The sequence below is a fragment of the Perca fluviatilis genome, chromosome 19 (genome assembly GCF_010015445.1).
Source record: "Perca fluviatilis chromosome 19, GENO_Pfluv_1.0, whole genome shotgun sequence".
NCBI lineage: Eukaryota > Metazoa > Chordata > Actinopteri > Perciformes > Percidae > Perca > Perca fluviatilis.
In genome coordinates, this window is record NC_053130.1 from 14,107,300 (window position 1) to 14,120,675 (window position 13,376).

The window sequence follows — 13,376 nt, forward strand, 5'->3', positions numbered from 1 at the left end:
AAAGAAGCAACAAATTGCGATGCACAATTAAAAACATGTTTTTACTGTAACTAACTGGACCCATCGCATAAATGAAAATCATCTCTAACCGGAATCTGCTGTCGCTATTACTGTTACATTCGAGCCTGTTTTGCTTTCACGAAGCCTTTTAACAGTTGGAATGAAGACCTAATATGTGATTGGTCAGTGTCAAGGGATGCATAAAAATCCACCAATCAGATTGGTTGGCAGATTCAGGTGGTAAACCCTGATCCTGCCTCTGACTGTAACGGCCCAGAGAGCTCTCTGCTCTCCCTCGTAGTGTATTTTTTAGTCCTGCTTCGGTTGCTTCCCTTCCCCTGTGCCGCCATTAAAGCCCGTCAGCTTGGTGTTTGGGAATCGGGGAAAAGGATAAAAATGATTTAAAGCGTCAAAGCAGACGGCCGAGGGACGGGACTAGGGGGGGGGTTCTTGCTCCGCGGTATGTATGGACCTTCAACTGCCAAGTTAACGGCGCACCAAATAAGTAAATATGCGGTTTGTGTCGGCCAAGTGAGAGAAGCCTGAGTTCGGATTGTAGTGGGTTTCTGTGGTTTTGGGGGCGAAGCTCCATTTGTTTTGGCCACAGTGGGAGACTGAGGAGTGTAAACAAAACACGGGTAGCGTTAAGGGTTTATCTCATCTTTGTAGAGTTGATAAGGGCCTCTCAAACGGTTAACGTTAGAGGCAGAATGGGGCACAACATAATCCCGTAATGTTAGCGAGCCGCCAGCTAGCTTGGCTTTAATTCCTGGCTGGTAACCCGAACCAACGTAACGTTAGCTTAGTTGTCATGTAAGATAACACACAGCTAACGTTAGCTCGCTCCGTGGGTCTGTTGACACACGATACAGCGTTAGTAACGTTAGCTAGTTTTGTTCGTTAAGTATTGTCAGCTGCAAATGCACACATGACACTAGTCGACTGCTCATTTGAGTTAAACTGTTTATTTCAGGCAAATGTATGCATTTTGTGCATCAGTAACGTTAAACAGGTTGGACGTGATTAACTTAGCTGTTAAACATGTGCAAGGTTCCAGTGCGTTAATTATTTTTTGTTAGCTTTGCGTACAAAACCTGCAGCTCCGTAGGAATCGTAACATTATCTCTCAAATGTGTTGAATACCTCACGGTGTGTTGGTAAACTTGGAGGCGTGGTGTAAACACAGTAACAACAACTCTTCTGTAAGCTGTCCCAGCGAGCCAGCTTTATTTAATTACGTTAGCTTTTGTCTCGTAAATACTGTTCAGAATGTAACACGGGCACACGTTAACTTTCATAATTATGTGGCTTTGGGGCGAATTCAATTTCAGTGCATCAATAAGTGTCTTAACCAGTCACGCGCCTCCCTGCTGGGTGTCTGGTTTCATTATGTCCTCTTGTTACCCATCTCTGTTAAGGCGCATTTGTCGGGTGTATATAACTTACTGTATGCGTTTAAAGTCAGTGTCAGGTTTTAATAGAGCCGCGGAGATTCAGTGTTGCAGTACAGACTTCGTCCTGGCACTTTGCTTTGAGGGTGTCTTAACATTGATTGCTCCCTTTTGATATTTGCTGCAAATTTAAGCCAGGTCAAGAGCAAACAGCACTGTAGATTTTTGCAAGTGTTTGACAGAAAATGACACAACGGCTGTAATAAAGCATGCTTTGTCTAGGTTTTGTGTAATGTGCACAATTGGAGAGATTTACCACTGAAAACCTGGAAAGTTTGAATGTAGAAACATTTATCTCCAGTGTTAATCATTTTACATTTGAGAAGTGTTTATTTTTTTAGTTATAAGTTGTTTTGTATTATATATATTTTTTTAATATAGTGTAGTTCAATATGTTTATTTGGCATAAGATCAAAGCATTTTGCTAAAGTACCATTTTTTTCCTTTGTTCCCTAGTGTACAGCTTGCTGTGTGATCTCCTTAAGAGTGGATCTGCCAAGCTGAGAACCCCTCTGAACGGCAGGAAGCCTCCCTCTGCGGTGGTGCGACGATGACCGAGCTGGTTGCCAAGTGGGCCTGTGAATACTGCACATACGAGAACTGGCCGTCAGCCATCAAGTGCACCATGTGCCGCGCTCAGAGGCCCAGTGGGGGTGCCATCATTACTGAGGAGCCCTTCAAGAGCAGCCCAGCTCTGGATGCCAGTCTGCACCAGTGGGACCCTGCAGGCCTCAGCAACAGCCCAACCCAGGGGGGCTCCAGCTTACTTATTTGTCCAGACTCCAGTGCCCGACCCCGTGTACGCATTGCTGATGTACCTGAGACTAGTAGCAAGTGGTCGTGCCAGATGTGCACCTACTTGAACTGGCCTCGGGCCATCCGTTGCACCCAGTGCTTGTGCCAGAGGCAACAGGCTCAACAACAACAACAGCATGGGCAACATGCATCCCATCAGGGACATCATACCCAGCAGCCACGCAGCCCCACAGAATCACCCCAGACCTCAGGCTCTGGATGCCGCCTGGCTTCCCCGGCCACCACTACAGACCCCTGTGAGGAATATAATGACCGTAACAGGCTCAACACTCATGCACAACACTGGACCTGCACTGCCTGCACTTACGAGAACTGGGCCAAGGCACTCAAGTGTGTGGTGTGCGATCATCCCAGGCCAAATAGTCTGCTAGCAGAACCCATCGAGCTGGCATCAGAACCTGAGAGCCAACAACCTTCCTTAAAACTTAATGAACAGGACAGGGACAACAAGAGGGGTGTTGTTGGCCATGTGGTTGGGCAAGGAGTAGGGAGTGTGCTAAGTGGGGTGGTGGGTTGTAGCAGCAGCCAAAGGAGGTCACCCCCAACCTCAAAACGTGAGTCAGAGGTGAACATGGACTTTCAGAGGATTGAACTGGCATCAGGGGCTGGGATTGGGAGCAAAGAGGAGCTGGAGGTGGATTTCAAAAAACTGAAGCAGATTAAGAACAGAATGAGAAGGACTGATTGGCTGTTCCTCAATGCCTGTGTTGGTGAGTTTCAAGAATATATGATTTTTGTTGAGGTAAATTTAACTTTTGTTATGAGGTGGGCAATGAGCCAATGAATGATGTGAGGCAGGCCAACAGAGAATAATGTGACTGTGAAATAAGATTAGATCAACTTTATCGTCTGTCACAAAGCAACATAACTTTTCCTTTGAAAATGCTCAACATTAACCAAACAATGCACATTTAAAACACTTTATTTATTTAAAACACACATTTACGTAAAATAGGACTAAAACTATGAACTAACTAACTAAACTAAACTAAACTATTTTAGAATTTGTGTCAATGCTTAAAATGGTTCTACCACCTCCAAGGTAATTGGTTGAAATGCAGATTATATAGCAAAGTCCAGGTGATTCTGGTTTGTGTCCTACTGATGCAGATATACTGTATGCTTAGAAATGCCCTGTATTCAGATAGTGTAAAACTTCACTACACAAACAGTGTCCAGCCACCCACACTGTGAATGTGGAGTGGGAGGGAGGGTGAACATTTTAAGAACTAGTGATTTCTTTTTTCCCCCCGCTCTTGCGCGAACTCACTCGTTTTCCTGCCTTATTATGGCTACATAGAGTTTGTTCTGCACACCCACTCAACCTCCAGTTCTTTTTCATAATATGTCTCTTAAACAGACAATTCTATTGTTTTACACTGACAGCACAAATTTGACAGTCACACATGCATTTGATATCCCAATGAAGCCCTTGCAGCGATGAATAGTCATACAGGTTTTCATGCCGCTACATTTTTTAAAGCAAAGGGATAATCCGATCTAAATGTCAGAAAAACATCACTATAGTAAGTATGCTTCTGGTCCTGCACTGGGTCTATTACTGCATGTGACAGGGTGAATCCATTCAGTCTGTGTGGCTTGTCCCCTTGGGACCAAGTCTTGTCTGGTCAGAGTGTCTGATGTGAGTGGGTTTGATTTCTTTGAGCATATTCAAGTGTTAGCTCTTCTTATCTTATCAGAAATGTTTCCATTGTCCCTTGAAGGAAATTAAATCTAAGCCGCATCTGAAATCCATCCCTATTTGCCATCAAAGTTATCACGTGGACTTTGGATGAGTTTAGGTCTGCGTGGCCAATTCTTTTTATGACCAATATCTGCTTATTATTTCCTTGATTAATCATTTGGTCTTGAGAATATATATCGATAGTTGCACAATGCTATTTTTCGCCTATGGTCTTGAAATGACACGCGAGTTACACTAATGCCTCACCTAGGGCTGGTCCGAATACCATTTTTTGAGCTTCGAAGCTTCGGTAGTAATGAGCATCGAATATTCGAAGCTTCGGAGAGAGGGGGCTAAACATATTATTATCTCTAATAAAGGCAGGAATCTCTATGTGTCTGTCTGTTTGTTTGCATGTTGATTATTTTGAGAACCTTTCATCCAAACAACTTCACAAGGGAGTGCAGTGTCGTATTTGGTGCAATATAGATAGACAGGCCAGACGCGTTCAGAATTAATAGACTTTTAACCTCTCAAGGATCACCCTCCCGTCAATGGGACACTTTGTGACTGGGGCGTCGCTGTAACCTCGATAAAACTTCCACTCATGAGCGTTTTTATAACTTTAAAGCATTAAATCTTCAAAATATACAGCCATGTACACAACTGTTACAAAGTAAAAGAAAATAAAACAACTCAGCCGTAATCTGCGCAGCCGAGAGTGCATGCATACCTGTTGTCGTTGTCCTGTCAGCAACAAAGTGGTATTTTGACCAAAACTTGATTTTCATAAATCCCCAAGAGTCCAAGGAAATGTAATATCCAAGCTTTATATTCCAAAACGATCTCTTCGCCTCACAATGTTGAAGTTTCTGGGCGAATCACAACGGAAAAACGGGAAACAGTTTTCCATTTCCGCACTTTTTATCGCTGCTAGCCTCTCTGCCCAGCTTGCTAAATGCTCGAAGTGGGCGTCATCGTGTACCGACAGTCTCTTCTTCTTCTTCTTCTTTGTAGTTTTATTGGCGGTTGGCAAACCAACTTAAATGTGCATTACCGCCACCAACTGGACTCGAGTGTGAACGAGAGATAAATGCAGAAAATAAATAAACCCAAAAAACAAACAAAAAAACGAATATTCGAATGTCAAATTTTAAAATCGAATACCAACCCATCGAACGAATATTCGAATATTCGGGTCCAGCCCTAGCCTCACCACATCTGTCAGCAGTGACACAAGGTGATGATGAGTCAAAAGTATTTGATATCCCAATTTACTGCTCACGATATAGCAAACTACCTAGTTTTAATTCTCATAGTATAGTGAGTGAGTGAATAAATGGATGAATGAATGAATGAATGAGGTGTGACCCAGCTGCAGTTTCAGAGGCCATAGATGTGAGTGCTGAGGAGATGCAAGTGAGTCTGTCCTCTGTTGCTAGGAAGGGTTTCCTGTCATTGACTATAGACATCAGTGTTTGTAAACAGTGGCCTCAAAGTTTTGATTGGTGCTCCACTTTCCTTCACTAAAAATAGCATGACCCATGCAACAGAAGTCAAAAATAAATGTCTTGGACAACTACACACTATATATATATATATATATATATATATATATATCCATCCACACTTTAGGGGCGACCCCCTGTGGATGACCCTAGATCAACTCCCTAAACTCATTATATATAACTTCCACCTTCACAACTAGTACCAGGTCAGATTCAGCCCTCAATACTTATTTTCAGTTCTGCCAGTGGGGTGAGATAATTGTACTTGTCTCCAGTGCAGGTTTCAGTACGTCTCTTGAAATCAGTGTCAGTATCTTCAAACACTACAAAAGGAGGCAGATTGCTACACTATTACAAAGGAAATTATCCTTACAAAATGGGTACATTTATCACTTTTGTCCGAAGCAACAAAAAGATTGGGTACAATCTACACCACAGTAGATAGAAAACAATTAGTCTTTTAATCAATGAAATAATTTCCTTATTTGCACATTATTTTGCTTGTTTAAAGACGTTGTAAAATGCTCACCTTTGCAGTCTGGGGATAAATAAGAAGGCAGAGGAAGGAGATTTTCTTTATGATAGATTAGTAAACATTGTGTTAAATCCTAACAGCGGTGGACATGCTTAGTAGTAGGGTTGCACGATTCAGAAAATGTCACGATTCAATATCGATTTTTAGGCTCAAGATTCGATTCAAAATCGATTTCTGATTCAAAAATGATTCTTGATTTAAAGAAACGATTCACAGTACGTAAATGTAGTTACTTTTCCCTTGTGATTTGCAGTAGACATACAATTTAAAAATAAAAAAAATCTGAATTATGAATCGGTAAGAGCTTGAATCGCGATTTGAATGTAAATCGATTTTTTTTTTTTTTTGCACACCCCTAATGCTTAGTTTGACAAACTGATAAACCAGAATACGTATATGGAGCAGCAAAGAAAACCCAAACTATTTGAACATCTCAAGCCTTATTCACTTTTTTAACCAACAATTACATTTAGTTTATTACTTACTGAAGTGGATGGTTGGAATACCAACATTGGTCTGTTTATTTTCCTATGATCGAGGCAAACACTATCCACATTAATGAAAGGAAAGAACATGTACTGTGTGGATGGAAAAGACCAGCATCCCTAAGCCTGATTCAATACCTTTCTTCTTTGTCATTAAGTGTACGGCCATTTGCATATTTGCGCTTTTTGTGTTCTCTAAAAGATCTGTTGGTACAGAACTGACCGCAGGGCTACAGGCACACCCGCACTAAAGGAGTGTTTTGTGGAAAGTGGTTGTGTGATCCCTCTCTATCCCACTGCGCTGCTATTGTGTAGTTTCTCTCCTGATCTCTCACAGTGCTAGCCAGCTCCACATGGCACAACGAGTCCTTCCACCCACTCTGTGTCTCTCTCGCTCTCGCTCTCACTCACACACACGCAGCTGAGCATTGTGTGTGGTCCTTTGACGCGAGAACAAAAGCTCAACAGTGTTTGCTGTCAAATGTACGAGCGAATACTACATGGGCCTTTACTGTATAATGCTAGAAATGTTTACACTTTAAGGTTTGATTTCATTTTATTCTGTCATAATGACACACACGTCTACATAGATTATAATAATGTTGGCTTTAACTCACTGTGTTGCTGGCTTGATCGCAGCAATGGAGGCTGGAATAGGTGCTGAAACCTTCTGAACTTTTTCTTGTGTCAAGCTGATCATTCAACCACCCACAGAAAAAGTTCAACTTCACAGCTGAACATCCGGGTAGTCAGTGTGTTAAAGAGTAAGATCACTATAATGATAACTTACTTAGCAGAATAACCTCAAAGCATTGCAAAGTGTTTTCTGCTGCACACAGTCAAATATGTTTGTATAGTTTGTAGGGGTGGGAATCACCCGAGGCCCCGCGATATGATCTTTTCACGATACTTATGTCATGATACGGTATTATTGCGATTTTAAACATCTTGTGATATTTTGTGATGTATTTCAATTTATTACTTTTTTTCCAACTTCAAATTATGACCCCCAAAGGAAAACTTTGTCAACATCTGTTTTTACCAACTTCCTCTTGCACGCTGACAGTCACCCATGCTGACCTCTCCTGTAAAAGAACTCTACTGCGCCGTTTAGCGGACTAAAAAAAGCAATGTATTTAATTATTATAGTAAAAAAAAGTACAATTTTCATGTGCAATTTATATAGTAAAAGATCGATATTTGGCGTCCATGTATCGATACAGTATTACCACGGTGCTACAAATATCGTTTCCCCCCCCACCCCTAATAGTTTGACTGTCTTGTTGAATAGATCAGCGCTTGAGTTAGTGTGCTGGTGGTTGACATAAATAGCTTCTGTCAGACAGTAATATTTACACTTTGTGTCAAAAAATAAAAGAAAACGCCTGCACCTGTTGGATCAAACGCATCCTTTAACCCTGATGCTAAGATCTAAGCCTGAAGATTAAGAGGGGGAAAAAATAACTGACAGATTACAAGTGGCCGCATATTGTCTTTTCCCCTCGACTTCCAAGTCATTGAAGTCTCAAAGCTGTTACAGCTGTCACAGAGATAAAGAACATTCTGATCTCTAATATTTTATACTTTGATTGAGCAGAGAATGTCCTCAGGTTGTTCTTAGGAATCTTAGGATAATTAACTTTTATAGCCGATGTGCTCGGTCATGATGTGATTTTAACCACAGTGATCAACAAGTTCACCAGCCTACAAAGTACACTCATTTATGAAAACAAAAAGTTAACTAATAAACTCCTTTTTTGTTTTACTTTTCAGATCTTTTGATTTATATAAATCCTTATGCTACTAATTCTGTGTTTAGAAGGTCTCCATTCAAAGTAAAACACTCTAAAAATGTGAAGCTGTGTTGACTTCTAATTCAATGCAAAATGTTTTTTTTTGCAAACTGCCCACTGGTTCTACTATGGCAAATGTTTACTATTTAAAACTATCATAGAAAAGGTTTAATCATGTGATGTATTAATGTGACCTTTTGCCTTCCTCTTTGATTGAAAGGTGTTGTGGAAGGTGACCTGGCAGCTGTGGAGGCCTACAAGTCATCAGGAGGTGACATCGCACGACAGCTAACATCAGACGAGGTGCGCCTGTTAAATCGGCCCTCAGCATTTGATGACGGCTTCACGCTGGTTCACCTAGCCATCCGCTTCCAGAGACAGGACATGCTGGCTGTGTTACTTACGGAGGTCAGTAGACACAACTAGTAGATTATTAGTATAGTTCAGGAATCACTTGCCCCAGGTATTGGCTGATGGAGAGGTATCTTTTTAAATTCTGTTTACACTGCGACCACCCGCTAGTCTCTGCCGGTATAAACACCAACTATGCATGTTGGTAGATAGATCAATGTGGATCATTCTGTGCAACAAATACAAAATGTATTTTCTAAGTTATTAGCTGTGTTACATTACTCAAATTTCTCATGTTTCCATTCCACCTGTAATAATAATAAAAAAAAAAATGCTTACAATTTACAAGCTTTAAAAGAGAATGAGGAGACCAAATACTATATTGTAAAAACTGGAGGGTCTCCAGTGAAAAATACACCCTTGAATTATGGTTGTGATTGCAGCAGTGCTTGTTTCTGGGTCAGCGATTCAGCTGTTTCTTGTGAAGTCTCTAAATCTCAACATCCAATGAGATCTGTCAGGAAGAATCACAAGGGCAAAGGGTCTGTAGAGAGGAAAGGGACTGGAATTCAACCGCACACTCCTCTCTGTGCTTAAAGGAAGTCTGCAATGTAATATAGCCGTTCCTATATTTGTAATGATTTCATGTTTTTTAGTATTTTGTTAAAAATGTGTATTTCCTGGTGTGTCTATGTAACAAGAAGGCTCGTTGTGTGTGTGTGTGTGTGTGTAGTGTGTGTAGTGTTTGTAGTGTGCATGTGATGGGGTTGATTTCAACTCGCTTGCCGTCAGCACTGTGATCCCAGATTATCTGTATACACACCTCTCCTCCCACACTCAGTCACTGTCCCAGTTTCTTTTCAGAGGGGGTCAGAGAGTAACCTCTGGCTCATGCCCTGAAATGCTTTAAAGCTGCTTGAATGCCAGACACAGATAAAAAAATGTCCTCGTGTTGTCCTAGAGGCAAATTAGATTAGATCAGTGAAAGTAAAATTAGATCAGATCACTTAGTCAACTATGCTGGAAAAATAATTTCACTTAGAGCCACGGTGTTCTCACTGTATACAACATGTGCAAAACGGTTATTCAGCAGCCATCAATAGCCTAAACCAAATACTGTAATTCCTACAACCAAAACCTTCCCCCCAGAAAGCAGTCATTCTTTATTTAATGACATCGTCAGTAAAGTCTTCTCTACTTTAGGAATGTATTTAAACTGCAAGACATCTGAGATTGTCTCAAGCTTACCATCCTGTCATCATTTTGCATCTTAGCCTTCTAAATTCTCTCTAGTAGCCTTTCTTAATAATTTTACAAATCTTAGACCACTGTGTGATACAGTTGGTCACAGCATGCAGCTTAACTACCTTGAAAGCTGTTTTTGCATTAGCTATTGTTTTAATGTTTTTTGGTTACTTGTGAAATACAACCTTCTGAAATTGTTAGAAATTCTCTCGCTCAATTATCAGCCTCTGTCTCATATACTCTTTTCGATTTAGATTATACTTCCTTACCATTATCCTCTCCTCTCTGCAGGTGTCCCAACAGGCAGCCAAGTGTATTCCAGCCATGGTGTGTCCTGAGCTAACGGAGCAGATCCGTCGTGAGGTGGCGGCTTCTCTTCACCAGCGCAAAGGAGACTTCACCTGCTATTTCCTCACTGACTTGGTGACCTTCACCCTGCCTGCAGGTCAGCACCACAAACAAATATGCTAATGTCTATAAACAATAGGCATGCATGTCATATCATGAATTCCAGAAGCTGTCAAAGTGTACTTTCTGTGTTTTGTATAAGGGCAACTTAAACTTGAATTAAGTTTTGAATTAAGGTTAACTTCAAACTCTGTAGCTGAAGAAACCCAGTCTAGCCATCCCCTCTGGCTTGCCATGTGTGTGATAGAATGCTTGTTTTGTTTACTGGTGGTGTATGAAATTGCCTGTTGTTTGGATGCTGAGGGGACAGAATTCTGCAGTTGTTTCCAACTGCAGAAGACGGAGGCTACCTCTGGCTCACTGTTTGAGTATTGTTCTTTCATACTGAGTATATGGCCAACAAAGTCTCTTGTTCATAACAAAGCTATATTTAGCAATTTTGCCAGTGACTGTAAAATTGCATGCATTCAGTGCAATTTCTGTAAAATGTCATTCTATTCTATTCTATTTATGGTCCAGTCTATTGCTGGTAGCTAAGCTGAGAATTTTTGTTATGTAGAGTGTTCAGGACAATGCAGAAATTGGATCCTGGCCGTTATAGAAACCCATTCTGTTCAGTTCCACAAAGTCACTGCATTCATTTATTTTAGCTAAAGAATAAGCTACTGTGTTGACAAGAGCTCCGAGCATTCAGTGTAAGCCAGTGGCCATTGTGGAAAGAAAACAAAACATATTGGCTTGAGTTGAAATGAGCCACTACAGAAAAATGTTTTTAGTTGGCCTTTTCAGTAATTACATTTTCAGTAAGTATTATTGCTAGTTTAAGAAGAGATTTAAAAATATGAATAAAACTAAAACTTAACTTTCTCTGCACCTGTGTCCCCTCTAATAACGCCCTTTTTTGATTTCTGTCATTTTGTTCTCATTTATTTTTTTTTTTGTCAGACATTGAGGACTTGCCCCCAGCAGTTCAGGAGAAACTGTTTGATGAGGTGCTGGACCGAGACGTACAAAAAGGTGAAATATTTACTCTATCAACTTCATGACTTACAGATGCAATAGCTTTGACAGAGAAACTAGATCCAAGATGACAATGATGGTCTGGCTTGGCAACCAGAGGGAGCACCCTCACAAACTGTGTACTATAATGGGAAGGCTGCCGAATACGGCCAGTGTTCCATTACTTGTATATTCCCTCTTGCCAACACAGCGTTTTTCCTGCCTGCTTGTCACTCTGCCAGGAGGTCTATCTTTATCGTGTGTACCAGTTGCGTCTGCCCTAATCAGCCTAATGGTGTTTTAGGGATTTCTCTGATCCCCATTGAATGATTGTACTTCCTCTCAACACACACACACACACACACACACACACACTCACTCACTCACTCACTCACTCACTCACTCACTCACTCACTCACTCACTCACTCACTCACTCACTCACTCACTCACTCACTCACTCAAATATAGGAATGTATCATGGTAGCAATATAGCATAATGCAAGAAAGATCAATCTTAGAAGCTTTGTTTAATTATGCCCAGAATCATTTTATTCAATTCAATGCTTAGTCTGATTTAAACTGAATAAAATCAACATTGTCATAATGTTACGTCTGTTCAGCTGCAAGCAGCAAGGAAGCTTAAAGAGATTGAGCTTCACAAGGCAAAGCAGCACGATAAGTGTGATCATATTCAACATTTTGCCATAACGGACATTAAAATGCTAATATTTTTATAGAAACAAGCATGTGGTAGTACCCTCGTTGCTGTGAGGCCACACTGCCAACCAATGACCACCGTGCTGCCCTTTTCTAAGTAATAGTTTGACATAGCAACTTGTTTATACACTTTTTGTTAAGTGCAATTCAGAAAATGTCAACCTATTACTAAAGTACAAGAGTTTTATCTTCTACTTTTTACCCCAATGCCAGGGTTTGATGTCATAAGCAACTTTTTCCCACCCTTTACGCTTCTTGGGCTGTTTCTGCTTCCCCGAACCTTCCTCAATGTTGTCATTGTCTAATTTAAACGTAGCAGTCTTTGGGTTAGCCCATTTCTCATAGCATGAGATCTTTTCTTCCAGCTCCCCTAGTTTCAGGAAAGCATCTTCTCCTTCTCAGAGGCCCTCCCCTTCTGCTGGGTGCAGAAATCCTGTTGCCGTCGAACCTTAATGTTGAGCGCCTGGATTTTTTTTGTAACTGCTCTTCCTTAATAGCCTCCTTATGTGCTCTTTCTGCCTTTTATTTCTCTAACATATCGTGGAATATCAAGGTCTTACCTTGGTAGCACAGTTTCATGTCTTCTAGCTCTTGAAGGTAGGCCTTTTACTGTCCTTATCATGTTTTTTTGGAGGGTCTCTCAAAGGTCATCTATTTCGCGGCCAAGGATTTTCTCCCTCTCAGAGGCCTTCAGCTGCTGCTGCGTACACAAATCCTTGTCGGTTTGGAGCTTGATGTTGAGCTCCTGAGTTACATTTTGCTGTTCCTCTTTTTCTCTATTCTCTGCCATGTTCTTTTCAGCCATATGCTCATAAGGCATTTTAAGCTGCTTCACCATATTGCTCACAACCTTGTTATGACTCTCCAAAGCTTCAAGTTTAGATTCAAGCCTATCCAGACAGGCTGAACACTCTGTTGGAAGCTTTTTTCCAATTCACATGTTTCTTGTTGGAAGACCTTGTCTCCCTCAGAGATCTTGAGCTCCTCCAGGGTGCCGAAATCATTTTCTTTTTGTACCAATGAATCGGGCTCCTGAGTTGTATCTTCTTGCGGCATCACAGGGACTTTCTCTGCCCTCTCATCCTTGTCCTTTATGGACACCTCTTCAAATCAAGTCAGGTTATCGTCTTTGCAGCTCATTGGAAGTTGTTCTGTCTGACTGAGCAAGGCACTGTTCAGCCTCTGCAAGGCTTCAAGTAAAGGTCCAAGCAAGCACCCAGATAGTCTGACCCCTCTGTTTGGAACTTGTCTTCCAAGTCACCTGTAAGTTGTTGGAGAACCTTGTCCCCGTCAGAGATCTCCTCTTGGGCACAGACATCTTTTTCTTTTTGTACCAATGATTTGGTCTTGTGGATGTTATTCTCTTGCTGCGTCACAGTGACT

The 13,376-nt window shown here is 41.2% G+C and overlaps 1 protein-coding gene across 1 annotated transcript in view; it reads left to right on the forward strand.

Annotated features, from left to right (window-relative positions):
• The first annotated feature begins 231 nt into the window (after window positions 1-231).
• The window catches only part of zranb1b (zinc finger, RAN-binding domain containing 1b), a 22,728-nt gene continuing 9,583 nt past the window's right edge, over window positions 232-13,376 (forward strand). The window contains exons 1-5 of the mRNA XM_039784622.1: window positions 232-460; window positions 1,908-2,977; window positions 8,493-8,680; window positions 10,160-10,313; window positions 11,222-11,293. Coding sequence (XP_039640556.1) covers window positions 2,002-2,977; window positions 8,493-8,680; window positions 10,160-10,313; window positions 11,222-11,293 — 1,390 coding nt within the window. The 5' untranslated portion in view covers window positions 232-460; window positions 1,908-2,001. The remainder of the gene's footprint in view (window positions 461-1,907; window positions 2,978-8,492; window positions 8,681-10,159; window positions 10,314-11,221; window positions 11,294-13,376) is intronic.